Raw genomic sequence first — 17,162 nt, forward strand, 5'->3', positions numbered from 1 at the left:
TTCTGGCCTGGGGGCCTGGCGTGTCGGTGAAGAGGCTCGTGATGTCGAGAAGATGCTCGGGCCTTGCGTTGTCGAGATCGGCGTCGGTCGGTCGCTCGTGATCCTCGGTGACGGCGGGCGAGGGCGTGGACGGTGCCAATGCGGCTTGTTGCTTNTCAGACGCGGGAACGGCCGTGGTAATAAGCCTGCTGACGACCGGATCTTCAGGCGATTTCTCCTCGAAGGAGCTGCTCTGCTGCTCCTCCTCCTCCTCCTCCGGTGTTGATTTCTCGTCGACGTTACTCTGATTTTGCTCGTCGTTCTTGCCGGCGTTGCCTTCCTCGTGCTCGTCGACCTGGTCGTCGCTGGCTGGCGCAGACGTCGTTGTTATATAGGGTCTGCGATTTCTGCAAATCGCGCACTGGTTTCAGGGGAGATTCGTCGTCGCCTCGCCTCGTCCGGGGACGAAGCGAATAGGATTAAAGAGGTTCGTTATTCAGATTGGAGAAACTCGTTAGTCGTGTTTCCTATAGCGTGGATTAGTTAGCGATTAGTTAGTCGGCTATATTAAAAGCAGAGAAAAAGTGTGGCACCACTGGCTCAGCTCAGAGAGGTACGTGATAAGTGATGATCGATTTTGAAAAAGAAAATTGGAATCGTAGTAGATTTTTCATGTACGCGTGTATATAGTTTGCGAGGAGCAAAAGAATGCGTTAATAATAATTGTAAGCCGTGTTCTCGTGTGCTTCGCGAAACGAGCGATAAGCAGTTACGTTCGAACGACACCAAGAGATTTCCCCAATTACCAATTTATCTTATATCTTTCGCTTGTACGGATTAAATTATTCAGCGAAGCGTTATTTATATCAGTTTGTTTCGTTAAATCGTGTATACTGCACGGAGAAAAAAACTTGTCAACGCGTTAATCCATCCTTTCTTTCGACGATCCATTAATTAATCGTCGAATCGTTGAATCGATAAATTTACACGATTGACAAAAATATCACATGATTTGCACTCGAGATATAGCTAGTATTAAGAATCGCGAATGAATTATCACCGATCATCGTGTCTTTTCTATCTTATCTATCATTCTTTATTTTTTTGTCCGTGCGCCATCTTGAGATTCACCTTGCTACACCTTGATGAAACGAAATGTCTTCTGACAATAGCCTGTCTATCTGCCTATCTCATTTTCCCCCCTCTCTCTCTTTTTCTCTCTCTCTCTCTATTTCTTTCCCCCTTTTTCTCGGCGATTTCGCGTATTTTTTTGTAACAAGTATTATCTCACCTCTTACCCCTGAGTCGCAGAGACTGGAATGCTTCCGTAGTTGTAGTAGTAGCATCTTGTTTGCTCGCAGATAAAGTCCTTAACCAGGGTACAATCTTGCGCCTCCCAGGCTAACGTGGGTGCCACCATGGCGACGCATCCGTCCGCGCTCCCGCTGTCACCGCTTGTGGAAAGGACAAATTCCGGGATTAGAATTTCAATCGTTCTCCGCTCGTTTATCGATTCGATGCACGCGTTTCCGGGTAGGGATACGAGCATACGGATGCGGAAGGGATACCGACAATTATCGTATTCGTGACCACGAATTGATCTTGGGCCTCGTCGTCTTCCTCATCGGCGAACAAGGTTCGCTATGGCTTTTCTACCTGTCTAGATAGACTTCCAGATAGACAAATACGTGACGTTTCATTCCTTTCCCGCTCTCTTTGTGTCTTTTTTCTCTGTGCGGTTTCCGGTTTTGATGAGATATTTTTTTTTCTTTTTTTTTTAACGAAGGAAAGAAAAAGACACGGAAGAAAATTCTTTTCTTTTTTTCAATCGCACGCACGCGTGGTTATATCGAGAGTAGAAAGATAGTTCATTATATTGGATGAATTTCCATTCCAGAAATTGTTTGAATTAATTTCGAAAATAAGTCAAAGATATTTTGGAACGCGACGAAATAGCGAAAGTTTCAGTAAAATTGGAAATTTGTAAATATTTAATTAACGTTCCGAAAGAAAAAAGTCATAAAAGTATATAATAATAAAAAAAACGTGAAAAAGAGACGACCTAATATGATGGAATATGGTTTACAATTATACGATATGAATTTTATTATGAAGGAATTAATAAGAGCATATTAATTATTACCTTTCACGCGCCACTCGTTGAGGCTCAGTGCCGGGTGGGACGTCAGCAGGTCTGTTGCCAGGTCGCCTCAACATGTAGTCGAAGGTGGCATTGAAGGGAAGACCTGTGCTCATCCACAGGAACATGTCCGTGCCCAACTTGTTGCCGGACGTCCAGAAGTCGTATTTAACGTAGCCGGCGTTTTTCAAGTACTGCGTCATCGTGTCGGCTTTTTCCTTTGTCTCGAAAGAGGCCAACTGAAGACCCAGTGAACGACAATATTGATATGCCAGGAAATAGTTCAATTCGGGACTGTAGGGATTCATCCTTGAAACGAAGTATTGCACGCCATCCAATTGAATCGTCGTGATCCTTTGGCCTGTAAATCAATTTTATTTAATTTACGATTACTCGTCAGACGAATACAGGCGATGTCCTGTCCAAAAATTTCTGATGTTTCTAATTTTTTTTCTTTTTCAAACATTGGATTGAAATTGAATTTTTAAGATTCAGAAAAATCGAGTCGAGATCTCGAATTTTTTTAAATAGTAAATTGCAAATATTCTTTTAAAAAGTTTTAATGAAGCAATAGTAAAAATATTGCTTTAGGGAAATATATATTACACAAATTATTTTTATCAGGTTTCAAAGAATTTCAAATCATAAAAATAACAGAAGGTTTAATTCTCTAACATCTCTAAACGATCTCCATTTTTATGCAATAAGATAAAATAGATGAATTGGAATGAATTTATTTGAATAAATTCGAAATTAAGTATTCATATATTCCATCCATTTTTTTTTTTTTTAATCAACATATTTCCTACAATTTAAATGCTAAAAAGTTATACATCAGCGTGAATTGATGAATAAAAAAGGAAATTCCCTTTTCTTGCTCTCGTATTATCTCATCGAGGCACGTCTCCGCCATTGACTTCCGACCAGACCACAAATGGCAGCCTCAGGACGCGGGAAAAATCATCCCGTGAATTCTAATCTACCCGATGTCCCAGTTTAGCGTCATCGCGGCCAGACCGTTATGTCTGCCTATGAATATTTTTTAACTATTCGTTAATTCGTAGACGCAAACGAAAACGGAAGAAAAATGCATCCGAACGTACGTTCACATTGGAATTCTATGGCTTTTCGATGATTTTTAAAGCCGTCGGATCTACTAATTTCCATTGTATTCCAGCGCTTCCTTTCTTTCCTTTTTAATTAAATTTCACGATAATAATCGCGCTAATAATCGCGATAATAAAAGAATCGTAAACAAGATCGGAGTGTTATATTGTGTAACGCTCGATTGTGCTCGGCTTAATTGACAGTCGTAGTAAATCATTTCAACGCGATTTTAATTCATCTATGAACGTGTAAAGTATTTACACATCATCGGTACCGTTCGTTTTAATTAACTTCACAGAGTGACTCCGTACTTTGTTGGAAGTGCCGTTTCGCACGATACTCACCGTGCGAGTTCATTGACTTTTTACGATTATTTGGTTAACTGTACTTTTAAGTTGTGACCGGTTTAGGCTTCCGAACAGTCTCGACACGAGTGATCGTTTTATTTATTAAAAATCTAGAAATTTCGTTTCGTGCCTCTTGAAAAAAAATGGCATTGAAATCAGATTTACATTTCGATCCGTTGATAAATCGATTCTCTAAATATTTGAGAATTTTTTTGTATGATTTTAAATAAGATGAAGCAAAAAAATAAATAAATAAATAGATAGATAAATAAATAAATTTTCAAATGGAAGAAGAACGGTGGAATGAAAAGCATAGACAGATAATTTGAAGTGGTTTGACGCACGAGAGATTCAAAGGGTGCGTAAAAATGCTCCGGTTTGTGAAGCCGGCGGCGCAGGTGGTGGTAAACGACCTGAAGACCTTGAGACGTCTGCCGCCAACGTTCTGTAGAAAGAAGACGCTTGCTACGAGACGCGATTCCATTCACGAATTACGCCACTTGCATCGTAATTAACGTGGCAATGTTGGCGAGCAGCTCGATGGCGGTTCGTATCGGCCGTATAAAAATTTCTCGAATAAAAATTTCGACGTATCGAAACATCTACAAAATATTCGAAAACGTGACCGATAATCGAACGATTCTATTTTTCATTAAAATATGCATTTTTATTATATCCGGTTTTAAACGCGAGAGAATGTGATATCAGATAACCGAAGAAAAAATGATCGAGAACGACGGGCGAATGATCTTGAAGTCATGCGTGCGTGATCAGCGACCGCGAGTTCCCTTTTGAATGCACCGGACGTCGTACGTCGACGTTTCCACCAAGGAAACGAGAATGCGAGGACGAGAAGCGTCGACGAACAAAGAAGACTCGTTCGAAAAACGAATCAACGCGAATTCTCGAGCCTCGAAAAAAGAAAGAATTCTCGCTTGGCACTGTTCCAACCAATCCATCCTTGTCGAATCAATTATCGAGAGAAGATGCGAGAATAGTCTAATTCTAAATCCAAAAAAAAAAAAAAAAAAAAAAAAAAAAAGAAAAAGCATAATTCGACATAATAGAACGGACTCGATGCCAATACACCCTAACTAAACTAAATTGCAACAAGTGCAGATTATCGATCTTTGGAAAAAATGGGAATTTTTGAGAGAGAAATAATATTGGAGAAACGAAAGGATAATTGATAATCGATAAAGTTACGAACCTGAGGCGAAGGCCGCGACGAGCAGCAGCAGCAGCAGAGCGATCTTCATGGTGGCGTGTGTCGATTAATCGATCAAGCAGCCGTTTCCGTTTCCGACTCTCGGAATACACCGGATGTTAGTGTTAGGGTCGCGTTCTCGGACTGGCCTCGCGCTGCGCTGTGGGCCCCCTTAAGAGTCTTCTGCCCGGATCCCAGAGGAGGGGGTCGTTGAAGATGATTCACTGACTAACCTAGAGCAGGACGAGCGGAGCCCACGAAGGGACGAGCGGGCACGAGAGAGCGGGATAGCGCGAGACGTGGACGGGGGATACGGAGGAACCGATCCGAAATGTAATCGACTTGGCCGCGGCAAAAAACCTGCAAGGTGACAAGGTCAGAGAAAAAACTAGCCACAATAGACCCTCGCGCTGCCGGAGGGTTAGAGAGGATGATGCGGTGCGTTCGTTGACACGGCTTCTCGCGCCCGTACTCTCCTTCCTTCCTTCCCCTCGCGAACTTTACTCTCTCGGCCAACTTTTCACCATACACTTGCGAGCGTACCAACGTGCGCTCTCTGTCTCTCTCTCTCTCTCTCTCTCTCTATCTCTCCCCATCTTCCTTTTTCCTTATCGAGCAGAGATTCTTGGCGAACCGGATGCTTCGTTTTAACGAGAATCGAGCAAACGCGAATAATAAAAATTTTTCTTTTTCTTTTTCTTTTTCTTTTTCTTTTTCTTTTCGCGCCAAAGTGTATTCGTATATACAACGAAGCAAAAGATTGGAATAAGATTGGAATAAGATTGGATTAAGATTGGGGCAAGAATTATGGGATTGGATTTGAGAAGTATTGGAAACGGAAAATGAAGCGTGAAAGCAGACAGCGGTCGGGATGGTTCGTTGCTGAACTCGGCGCCCCGATCTATTTGCGAGTGGCGGTACACGCTATTAATAACGTTGTTCCATCGTTTAGTTTGTTTTACCGCTGACGGTCGCAATGGATGGAATTTCTCTTTGGTGTCTTTTCACGGTCTTCATCGTCCTGAATGGAATTGTATCGACGGGTAGGCGCAAAAAAGACACCGACCTCAAGGTAGACTTCATTTCTGAGCGTGGCTGGCGAGAACGCGCCGCATACCATCCCTTAAAATCACCATTTTCTATTCCGACCATCGGATGCATTAACGATATTATCGTATCTGCCGCTTGTCGCCGATGGACGTAAATTGCGGCTTTGAGAGACGCCGTTCAAATTGGCCGCGAACGTTTCCTACTTCGAAATACATACATGCTCCTTCTTCGTCGAATTTCTCTCTCTCTCTCTCTCTCTCTCTCTCTCTCTCGACTCTCCTCTTCCTCCTCCTCCTCCTCCTTCTCCGGGGAAGAGGTCAAGATTCAACGTTCGTTCCAACTTGGCGAATACCTCTTGACGTGACGTAGAAATAGCTAATTGCTCGACGAAGGGAACGCACGGTTGCGATCGTAGTCGAAGGTATTACGGGAATCATACTCACGTCCAATATATTGCACACGGTGGTCGAAGTGACTCGTTGGAATCTCTCATGAAAGTCGGTACACAGGCGCAGGAGGTTTTGAACCGGTTTCCTTGTTAAGCCTTTGGCGCCGTCTATTCTTATTCCTCGCTCTTTCCGCGCTTAGTTTTTTCTGCACCGACATTGACCGGCCCCCATTAAGGGAGGGGAGTAAGGGGAGGAGGGGAGGATGGTGGTATCTCCTCGTATCGTATAATGAAAAAACTCGTAATCGCTTCACAATACGCTTTCAAATACGCTTCGGTTCTATTTTTAACCAGTTTAATGCGCACCTACGGTCACGAGAAATAGAGGTGGATATCATTTTAAAAGCGTCCACATGTTTCGCGGAACGTACGCCACCTTAATTACCTCGATCGACGCGTCATGGAGAGCCTATTACGAGATATATACCACGACCCGACCGAGGTAGATAGGAACGAAACGTTCGAGATCCTTATGAGAATCTCTCGGCAGCCTCGTCTTAATGCATCGAACAGATATTAACTCTTTAAAACGGGAGGCGATATCTCTGGAAGAGATTTCTCGTATGTATATATATATATATATATATAGGATCGTGTCTTGTCAGCGGCGCGGTGCAAGGCAAAAAGATTCGTCTCTCAAGGTAGGCTTGATTTCTGAACGTCCTGTCCTCTACTCTCGCGCGAGAGATCACCTGCTTCTGCGGAATACGTGGTTATTGTCCGTGCCCGTCCGAGGCCCAGTTACTTCGATTACGATACGCAACCGGTACCAGAAGAAGAAGAAGAATCCAACGCGAAATGCCAGTAAAGGAATCTTCTTCTCCTTCTTCTTCTTCATCTTCTTCTTCCTCTTCTTCCTTCTCTCCTCTTTTCTTTTCCACTAGCTGTTCTTTGTCCGGGCCGTGTCCGATCGATTCGATATCCTGTAACCATTGGCGGATCGGTGTTCATTATATGGCGACGTGTTATTTCTGTTACGCGGTGTGCGACCAGTCCAACAAAAAGGGACTCGCGTGACATCCGAGACCTACCGCGTCCCTTTCGATCGCCGTTCCTCTTCTCGTCTCCTTGCCTCGCACGAAAGCGCCACGATCTGCCACGCTAAACGAATTCACTACGTTTATAACGAGCCGTATACCACGATCTATTTAAAGGTTCCCCGCGATACGGTTGCGTCAGGTAGAAGAAGAATATCGTGGCGTGCTTTATCACGAGGGAGGCCAATGCCGGCTCTCGATCGTATATAGAAATATGAGTAATTACGCAGTTAAATTTACACAACCTACTAAAAATATCCATCTTTAGCGTGAGCTCCTCTCTAATTACTCTCGTCCCTTTCCCACCTTTGCCCTTTAAATTACTTTACGAGTACCTCGTTACTTTTAAACCTTTCGTTACGTAAAGAGTCTCGTAAGTTCCCCGTTCACAAACAACTTTGCCGATAAGTTTTTTTCTTGCATTTGTCCAATTTTTCCTCTACAATAGAATGTAAATAACAAAGTTTGAGCGAAGAATTCTCCCGTTTAACGAATTTATCAAATGTGACGCGGTACATCCGTTCGTACATATCGTCGTATCGAATCTCTCGCGAGACAATTTTCTATCTCTTCGAAGCGCGCGAGTTTCGAATTTACTACGACAAGGCGGTTCGTTAACAAACGAGACAGGCTTTCGCGGGATTTGGAAAAAGAGAGAAAGAAAAGAAGGGTGGGTGGCTGCCCTCGGGATAAAAAACAGGCGATGCATTCGAATCTAGTATGTTCGAGGCGTGCTCGTAGCTTGGTTGCGTGGGTCACGTTTTGCTGGTACATTGGCGCAGGTCAGTTTAACAGGTCGGATTCTCTGAACGGCGTATTCCCATGGGAATGCAAGCCGAGAGAGTGCACTTAGGTCCGGCAATGCCTACGGGGGTCTCTCCGTTCGTGGCCATATATCGGTGGGTGAAACGAAAGCAGAAGCTCGATCCTGGATAAACAACCGATCCTCCACCACCTTCTTCGTCTTCTTCTCCGTCCCACCTTCGCGTTGGCCCTATCTGCGTGAACGAGACGCTAGGAACAACTTCTCACAGCCGAGCCAAGCCACTTGGTCCTTTTTTGCGAAAAACAAAAGCAAAGAGAAGGAAGGCTCTCGAGAGCTGGAGGCAATGCTTGCTGTTGGACGAAGAAGCAGAAGAAGAAGAAGAAGAAGAAGACGAAGAAGAAGAAGAAGAAGAAGAAGAAGAAGAAGAAGANNGAGAAGGAGTGGAAAGAGGAGGAAGAGGAGGAGGAGGAGGATGGTGGTGGAGGAGGCGAAGAAAGAGAGGCGAGGATGCTACAGGGGGATTCTCGAGGTCTATTTCAGGCCCTGCCAGCAATCGCTATGTAAGGCCCCTCTTCTTTCTATCTCTCTCTCCACTCCCTAAGGAGCGCTCCTCTCTTCTTCGCCGCTTAACCCTCGTCCCTTTTCACCCGAGGTTCTCTTTCTCTTTCGTTCATTCGTTCCACGGGCATGGAACCAACTCTCCGTTTTAGCCCGCGAATAGCCTCCACGTTCGAGACGATCGAAGGCGCCATATTGCCCCCACCCCCGACCCTTCTACGCCGTCGATTCTTCCATTTCGATATTCCATTTCTAGGACAGTGATCCTCATCACTTTCTGCCTCTACCCACGTCATATATCTGTCCGCCGTCTATACCACGTTACAACATCTGCGTTAAATGTCGTCGAAAAATCTTCGTTTCTTCGGCAATATTCTCTCCAATATCAACTCCATGCCCCCGAGTGATGCAATTTCTTGACAAGAAACTTCGTTCCCGTTCATTTATCCCATCTTTCCGCACGATTTACGAGCACCATGCGCGGTTACACCATGCAGGGAATATGAATCCCCGATTATTTATAGGATTTATATCCACGATTCCGCCCGTTTTCTAAAGAATCCAATTAAATCCGCGCAAAGTGGTCAAGCGACTTTGTACTACGAAAGGGTCGAACGGCCTTGCACACTTTTTTCCGATTCACCGTTCAGAGCTATAATTCAGTTAGCATCCGGGCAGTCTTCTCCGAGTCTGAGATCATTTGGTCAACAGTGATCCTCACTTACCGCACGTACGCCCTTACGTTCCTTATCGTCACGCGTCGAAACTTGAAATGAAAAATCTTCATATATACACCTTCTACGAATCTATATAACATCGTAACTCGCTCGAACGAATTTTTCCTGTACAATGAAATGACCAACGCGACGTTCCTTCACCTTTGTCAATTCCACGAAGCGACGATCAACGAATTCCGTTTCTATCCATTGGAAACGATGGAAAAAGGGTTGAGAACTCGATTCAGCCCTCCGTTATCGAACATATCTTCGATGTATGCGCGGCTCATCGATTACGTACCCACGCCTTATTATACGCACCATGTCTCGCGTGTATATATATTTAGACGCGATGGCGTATCCTTGGGATGTAACGCGATCACACGATTGCATGGATCGCCGTAGGAAACGGCGAAACTCGTGTCGCTTGAGACACGTAATCCTAACGCGTTCCCTAAATCATCTGATATGGTGATCGAGAGGACCGTGCACAGCTCTTTCCATTCTTTCCTTCCATTCTCCCCTTCTCTCACTGTCCCCTCTGGTTGGATTCCCGAGATGAGAGCGAACGAACGAATCATGGACTCGACTCGCGGTGCATGTGATCGCCGATAGAATGCAGAAATGGATGATAATAACAGCCGTGGCGGCGTACGACCATTAAATGCGCCTCTTGCGCTCCCACCGTTTTACTTGGGCCCCCTGTTCTTGCCGCTGTTACGTGCCCCGGCCACGACGTAGCCTGACCTAGAACCTGAAACCGTGAACCTCTGCTTCTGCTTGCGGTTACACACTCTCGAAACAAGCGTGCCCGTTGTATTTAATATAATTGACCGTGCTGCTTTGCGGCCAGATTTACGACCGTTTCGACAGTTTTACCGGATTACCGAATTTATCGGGTTGGCGGAAGAGTAATGCCTTATTTCTCGAGCTCGTTAATTTATTTTCTCGTCCCAAAAGTTTTTTTCTCTTTTATAATATATATATATATTATATCTTCTCTACAATTCTCAACAATGGTTCTCTGCAATGGTGTTTTACGAAATATCGTTATATTGAACGCGGAATGTCAGAATTTTTCTTTTTATAAGATGTATGTTTTATAGATAAGCTTGAAATATCATCGAACGAGTATATCTCTTATAAGCGCTTTCAGTTCACAATTAATCAACGTTGGAAATTATTATTCAAAAGTTAATCGTGGATTCAGCGACGAGTTTAACTGAGTTTACATACCTTCTTCGTTACGTGGAAATTCATTAATATTCGTGGACTACGACGCGTTGATTTACGTTATTAACAGAGTGGAGAGAACGTTGTTCGTAGTCGTCGTCCGAGGGAAAAAGTACGTTTCGATCGACAATGATCCACGCGCTCTTTCGACATTATTATTCTAACAATAAACGCGACGATTCTAAAGAAAAAAAAAGAAAAAAAGAAAAAAAAAAGATTTCGCCTCCTCTCAAATATTAATCGCTATCAATTTGGTCCATCTTCGTGTCACGCGTCAAAAAAAATTCGCCTCGTTGGGATCCTGTTATCCCTTTCGGTTTCTTATCCCATTTCGAGGCTTAATTCCGTTTGGACGGTTCGTATAGGTTCTCGGTATTGCGTGTGGTTACCAGGAAGGATTCCAGGGAACTATGCCTGTAGACCAGCCGGCCAAGCCTCTAAATTAAATCTCAGATGCGGGATAGGCGAGAAATCTATTCCCAGCCCGCGCAGAGACACTCACTCTCTCTCTCTCTCTCTTTCTCTCTCTCCGACCGAAATCGCGAAATTAAATCTTTAAATTTATTGGACTAGCCGGGAACGAGATTGGACGATGAATATTTTGCATCGTATCGGCGAAGCATCGGCGGGGGAGTTACATATCGGATAAGTCGGTTTCCAATGACAGGGCAGGAATGACGTAGGCATGAAATCGCTGTTCGCTTCTTCACGGACGAATATCCGACAATTTCCTGGTTCCTCGTCCTTGACGTTGAAACGTTCTCGACGAATACCGTTAATCACGTTCTCGTTGCTTGTCTTGTTGATCGAGATCGAGGATAAAATCGATAAAATCGTGGAAAGAAGTTGGCAAAAGTTTCGAATCGATGATCGAACTTTATCTTTATCTCTTTTCAGATAAAAGCGAAGAATTTAAAAGTCTTTTAAGTTATGCAAATTAATTATCTTTCGAATAAAAAACTATTGAAAAAAAATTACAATTCATCGAATCGTAATGGGAATTAATAATAACGTATAATAAATGATGAATTAAAAAGAACAAAATTTAAAAATGAGAAAATATCGTTATACAAAAATGGAAGAGTAAAGTTCGAAGATATCCTGAGGGAGGAGGAAAGGGATATCCGAGATAACAGTAATAGGACTGGAATACGAGTTAAATGCCACGTATGTTGTAAGAAGACAATAATCTATCAGAATTGATGTACTTACATACCAGTCGGTCTTTTATTAATCCAACAATAATCCGTCGTTCCAGCGGTTTCTATTTACGCATGGCGCAAACGACACGCTGTGAAACGCGAATTTTACGAGACCCGCGGACCGAGGTTCACCGCGACGAATTACATTATAGTAAAAAGCTCCATGGACATTCTTTCGTTTCGTTCCTCCTCGTGGAAGGGACCTACGCGACGCCGCGCCGCGTAAGGGCTACTTTTGCCGCATCAGCTTCGAAGAAACGATCGTTCAGGGCGTAGAAGAAACGTCAGCGAGCCGAGAATTCATCAGCGAATATTTCACCCTTTTCTCGACCGTTCCTCGACGCACGCAAAAAGAAGGGAAAAAAGAAGGGGAGGAAGGAGGAAACGAGAGAAAAAAGAAAAAGAAAAAGAAAAAAAGAAGGGGAAAAAGGAAGGAAAAAGAAAGAAGGCAAAAAGGAAACGAGAAGAAGAGAGAGAGAGAGAGAGAGAAAGGGGATTTAGAGGCGGAGAAAAAGAAAAAGAGACGTTGGTTTCGCGAAGGAATGCAAATCGGGGACTGGTCACGAGTATTCTAATGCGCGATCGTTTCGAGCCCTTCAGACCGGCCGGGATCGGGTGAAACGAACGTCGCACATCCCTTTGATATCAGTGACGCTATAAAGATACCGGGGAGCTGCTGGTCGTTAGTATAGTTGGCCGCGCGTTTCTGTGTTGCGCGAAACGACGACGTATGGAGGCCTTAAAGGCGGCCCTCCATTCCCGCCGCGTGAAGGCATTCGAGATAAGCGCGGCAGCTTACAACAAGGTGCACCAGGTGGTAATTCGCACGTTTTAAAGAGGATGTATCGTGACAAATTTAACATTCGTCGCAGATATGTAGATTTCGCGTGTTTACAGCGTACCCCATTTCAAGCTCCCAATGAAATTCACCGATATCTGATCTCCTCTCCTATTTATCCATTCTTCCTTCATGATTCTTCCTCCATCCGAGAAAAATTACCAATGGAACTGCTCGAAACGAGATGCACGATAGCGTGGAACAAGTTTCGATCGTCCCTTCGATTTAAAGGAAAATACGGCGCGAAGATAGGATTCGAAACCGCGCGCGAGCTCTCTCTCTCTCTCTCTCTCGGTGTGCTCGGTCGCGGTGATATTTCAACGCAGGAGGCTGGGGAAATAGATTTGTTGGGAGGGGGAAAGGAGTTCAGAAGCGCGGTTACACGATCGAAACCCCGGGATAACCTCGAAGAAAATGCCGCGAGAAGGCGAGAAGAGATGAAACAAAGATAGAGGGAGAAGCCGGGCAAGGATGGTAGTAAAGTTCACGGAAGAAACGCGTGATACGTGGAAGACGACCACGAAGAAACGAACGTTCCCAAGGTGCCCAAGGATTTCTCTTTACGATTGCAAGAACGATCCGCCAATTTTTCTTACTCGCGTCCGCTTCTCCGCCTCTTTTCTTCGATCCTGCCTCCTTCCCCGAAGTATTCGTGACTTCTCCCTATATTTCCTCTCGAACGGCGCGATCCACCGGTAGGGCGAGATAAACGACGAGATGGGACATGGGGTATCGTTCGGTGATAAAGTGGCAAAAAATTATGGCGTAACGGGATCGAAGATGCTCGCTTCCCTTCCCTAAATACAAATACATCTCATCTCGGTTAATTTCAATTAATTACGATAGGATTTTTTTTAATTCTTTACACTTGGATTGCGCGATAATTTGTTGAAAATCTGTTGAAGTTAACGTAGAGACAAGCTATATTACGTCGAGGAAAAAATATATTAGGTTAATGCTCAAAATTAGCGAATATCTGGTGACTTATAGGATAGGAGTATAAATAACCTGTTTCTGACGTCATCTTAGGAATTGCTCGTCTTTTTGCGCGCTCGGGTGGGAGAGAGGGACTCGTCGAGCGAGATTTTTTTTCGATCACGTTTAAATTTCTCGATTCGCACGCATTTTCGATTCCCTTAGTGGCACGATAATCGTCCCGTCCGCTCTGGCGAGAGTGAAACCAAAGAGAACACGTACAACCACTTTCGATGTAATCTGTTTCGAGACCGCAGCTGCACCGTGCCGCATCGGTAATGCAGTTCGGTAGCATTGTCACAGATACGTCGTGAATTCGATTCACGATTTTTAGGAAGATACGTCGAATAGAATCGAGACGGCGAGACATCGCGCGTGGAAGGAAAACTGAACGACGAAACTGAAATTCCCCTAGCGATTCACGATCGATCGTCGCATTATGGCGATATAAATCGTTACGATCGATGCTCGTTAATCGTAATCCAATCGAGCGATGCAATTCGCTGTGTGTGATTTTTTTACTATTGCCAGGTGTACGAAGCGCGGCGGTGCACCTTTGAAAATGTGAGGCGCGCAGCCAGTTCGAGATGAGCGGCCGGTTAAGTGTAATTTGTACAGGATCTCTGAGAAGGTGAGAGAAGTTCGCGGTCAAGGCTCCTCCGTTCAAGTCATTGACATCGCTTGCTAGCACGAACAGACTGATGTTGCCCATTACATCGGCCTGCTAATAAAACTGCAAAGAAGTTCGTTGTACAATTGCTTCATTGTCGCTCGCGTGTACGTCGCGTCTCCTGCCATTTCGTTTTCTTCTCTCGTGAGTGCCGATGAATTGTTCAAAGATTCATCGTCGTTCCACAGGGGATTTGTCATTTCGACGGAATAAACGTAATTGCAGGAAGTTTCGTTGCTTGCTATTGTAATATCAGCTTTATATATATATATATATATATCTCGAGCGATATAGAGACGAGTTTAACTTGATTAAATCGAAAATATTATTACTAACCAATTATTTTCCCACGCTTTTCTCGAGAGGATTAACACTCAAAACGGTTTATACAAACAACCGTTTTCACCCTCGAGAAAGAAACATCGCGAAGATCGTTACATCGCGATTAAAGAACTGGAAGAAAGAAATCTCTCACGATAATGGTCGTGTTCTTTCCTCCAACCACTCTAATTCGAATTTCTCGAAAATAGTCAGGAATAACGGCACCATGGCAGTTTCGAGAAGCATTAGAGTTCCGTGTTTTTAACGTCCGTGGAGCAACATTGTCGGCGCCGTTCATCAACGATGATTTCATTTTAATACGCGTTCGGGCGTAATTCTCGCCGCTTTTTTTTTCGTCGGACGTCGCCTCTTCTTCCCTCCTCCTACCCTCTTCCGTTCCTTCTCGTTCCACGCCGGACGAAATCTATTATCTCCGATGACTGTTGTTTTTCGACGCTTTCTGCGAATGTCCGCCGGTGAACGTCCTCCCTCTCCTCCTCCTCCTCCTTCTCCTCCTCCTTCTCCTCCTCCTGCTCCGACGACGACGACGACACGACGACACGACGACACGACGACAAGACACGACAACAACGATGTCAGCAACGACGACCAGCAACATTTCTTCGCGTACCGTCATCCACACAGGTGCATCGTCACCCTTCCCCCTCCCCCATTATCCATTATTCTTATTATTCCTCGCCATCTGCCGGTCGCGAGATATCGATCGTTACGTAGCTATCTCGAGCCCGTGTCACGTCTGTCTGTACTACCTTAAAGACCGGAAGCGATTACGAGGCGTCAAATTGCTAATGTTTGTATTACGTGGCCTATGTCTCGGATCGGAAGAACGATCGAAGATTCCTGTCCATGGGTTACGCGTGTACCGATTGTTAATCCCACGGTGAGCGACTTCTTGTAACCGCTAATTATTTCTATTTCGTTTATCATTTCTATTCGATGTCTTATCGCTTCCTCTACACGCAAGTATTTCGAGTATTTTGTTAGGAGAACGGTTGGCAAACCTCTGAGAAATGCGAGGAAACCTTGAATTTCAATCTCGTTACGTCACGAATTCACGAAGCGTCAAATATTTAAATTTCGGACAAGGCAAGCTGGAAGAAATATTTGGACACGTCTGACGGATATATATATATTTGGTATTCCAAGTACCTAGCATTATGTACATCTCGAAACAATGTTAGAACGACAGGTAGAAGCAAAATGGCGGTCTCGGTGTGTAAGCCGGGGGTCCACATTATCCCACTATTAACTATGCGAGACGCGGAGGCGTAACTTCCTCCGGCCCGACTTCCGGTCGCCGGAAACGTCCTTCTAACCGCGGCTGAATCCTTAAATGAAGACGATCTCTGACAAGGCCCTTCTCCTTCTCGACGTGCATCATCGACGTGCGAACTGACAGGAAATTCTAAAACCGTACTTCTCAGAAGTTTCTTATATATTACGGAGCGAACCGGTCCAGTTAGAACCGGCCGATTTGTTTATTTTTCAAAAAAAATTAGAAGAGAAACAGGAAGTAATTAAATTATTATTATTACATATATATATATATATACTTTAAGATAAATCTTAAATGTTTATTTACCTCTATATAAAATATTTCTCGAAAATATTAATCCCGTGAATTTGCCCATTATTTTGTTGTAGAAAATGATTGAAAATAAAGAAAACAAAGATTTCGTTCGCATTATAAAAATTTACGAGTGTTGATAACACATTCATCTACCCTATTAACTTTCAAATTTAAATATTCGTATCCGTAATAAACATATTATTTATGATAAAAAGAGAGATAAATAGAGGATACGATTTTGATCGTATCGAAATCTAAATAAAAAGAATAATAATAATAATAATAATAATAGTAATAATAATAATAAAGAACGATTGGTATTCGGATCCAGTGTGTGGAAAAAAACAGCGCGTTAAAGGCGTTTATTTTCGATTGATTACAGTAATCGATACGGATTGACGAACGAAGATCTGAACAGGCGGTGGAGCAATCCGAATCAGGTTCTCCATCCTGTGATCTATCACACGAAGGGTCTGATGGAGTACTGCACGAGGGTGTTGCAAAGGCCTCCCTATGTTTTCGTCGACTATCACGGCCATTCACGGAGGAAGAATGTGTTTCTGTTCGGTTGCTCAAGGTCGGGTTCTTGGAGTGCCGCGGACAGGGCGAAACCGGACCAGCCGTCTCAGTATTTGGTAAGGGGGACGAAAGAGGAGCGAGGAGAAGCCTAGGGTATTATTTTTAGACGCGCAGTAGTACGGGTTACATGCACCGGCAACGAGAACTACGAACGGTAATCTAGCGCGATCTATCGAAGTCAATTTACGAGCGAGCGGTTCTCCGTCAAGAGGGGAAGTATCAGAGGCGAAACTCGCCTCACCCGATGTAATTTACGGCGGACAGGATCGGTACATCGATTCCGTGTGCTCCAATTTTAGATATTACCCACGAAAATCAAGAAGATCCCATTTCGATTGGATTACGAACATTAACGTTTCTTTCTTTTTCTTCTTTTTTTTTTTTTTTTTTTTTTTTTT

General features: G+C 43.9%; 2 protein-coding genes across 10 annotated transcripts in view; one reads left to right on the plus strand and one right to left on the minus strand.

Annotated features, from left to right (window-relative positions):
- The window catches only part of LOC102675360 (cytosolic carboxypeptidase 1-like), a 35,399-nt gene that overhangs the window by 15,278 nt on the left and 2,959 nt on the right, over nucleotides 1-17,162 (plus strand). For all 9 annotated transcript variants that reach the window (XM_031509116.1, XM_031509118.1, XM_031509117.1 and 6 more), the window contains exon 15: nucleotides 16,568-16,820. In XM_031509116.1, coding sequence (XP_031364976.1) covers nucleotides 16,568-16,820 — 253 coding nt within the window. The remainder of the gene's footprint in view (nucleotides 1-16,567; nucleotides 16,821-17,162) is intronic.
- LOC102675222 (C-type lectin 37Da) lies at nucleotides 42-5,277 on the minus strand. The gene is made up of 4 exons (XM_006612803.2): nucleotides 4,784-5,277; nucleotides 2,123-2,480; nucleotides 1,271-1,433; nucleotides 42-386 (listed from the first exon to the last, which is right to left on the minus strand). The coding sequence occupies exons 1-3, from the start codon at nucleotides 4,830-4,832 to the stop codon at nucleotides 1,274-1,276; spliced, it is 567 nt and encodes a 188-aa protein (XP_006612866.1). The 5' UTR covers nucleotides 4,833-5,277; the 3' UTR covers nucleotides 42-386; nucleotides 1,271-1,273.

Source organism: Apis dorsata, unplaced genomic scaffold (genome assembly GCF_000469605.1).
Source record: "Apis dorsata unplaced genomic scaffold, Apis dorsata 1.3 scaffold_127, whole genome shotgun sequence".
In the NCBI taxonomy this organism is placed as follows: Eukaryota; Metazoa; Arthropoda; class Insecta; order Hymenoptera; family Apidae; genus Apis; species Apis dorsata.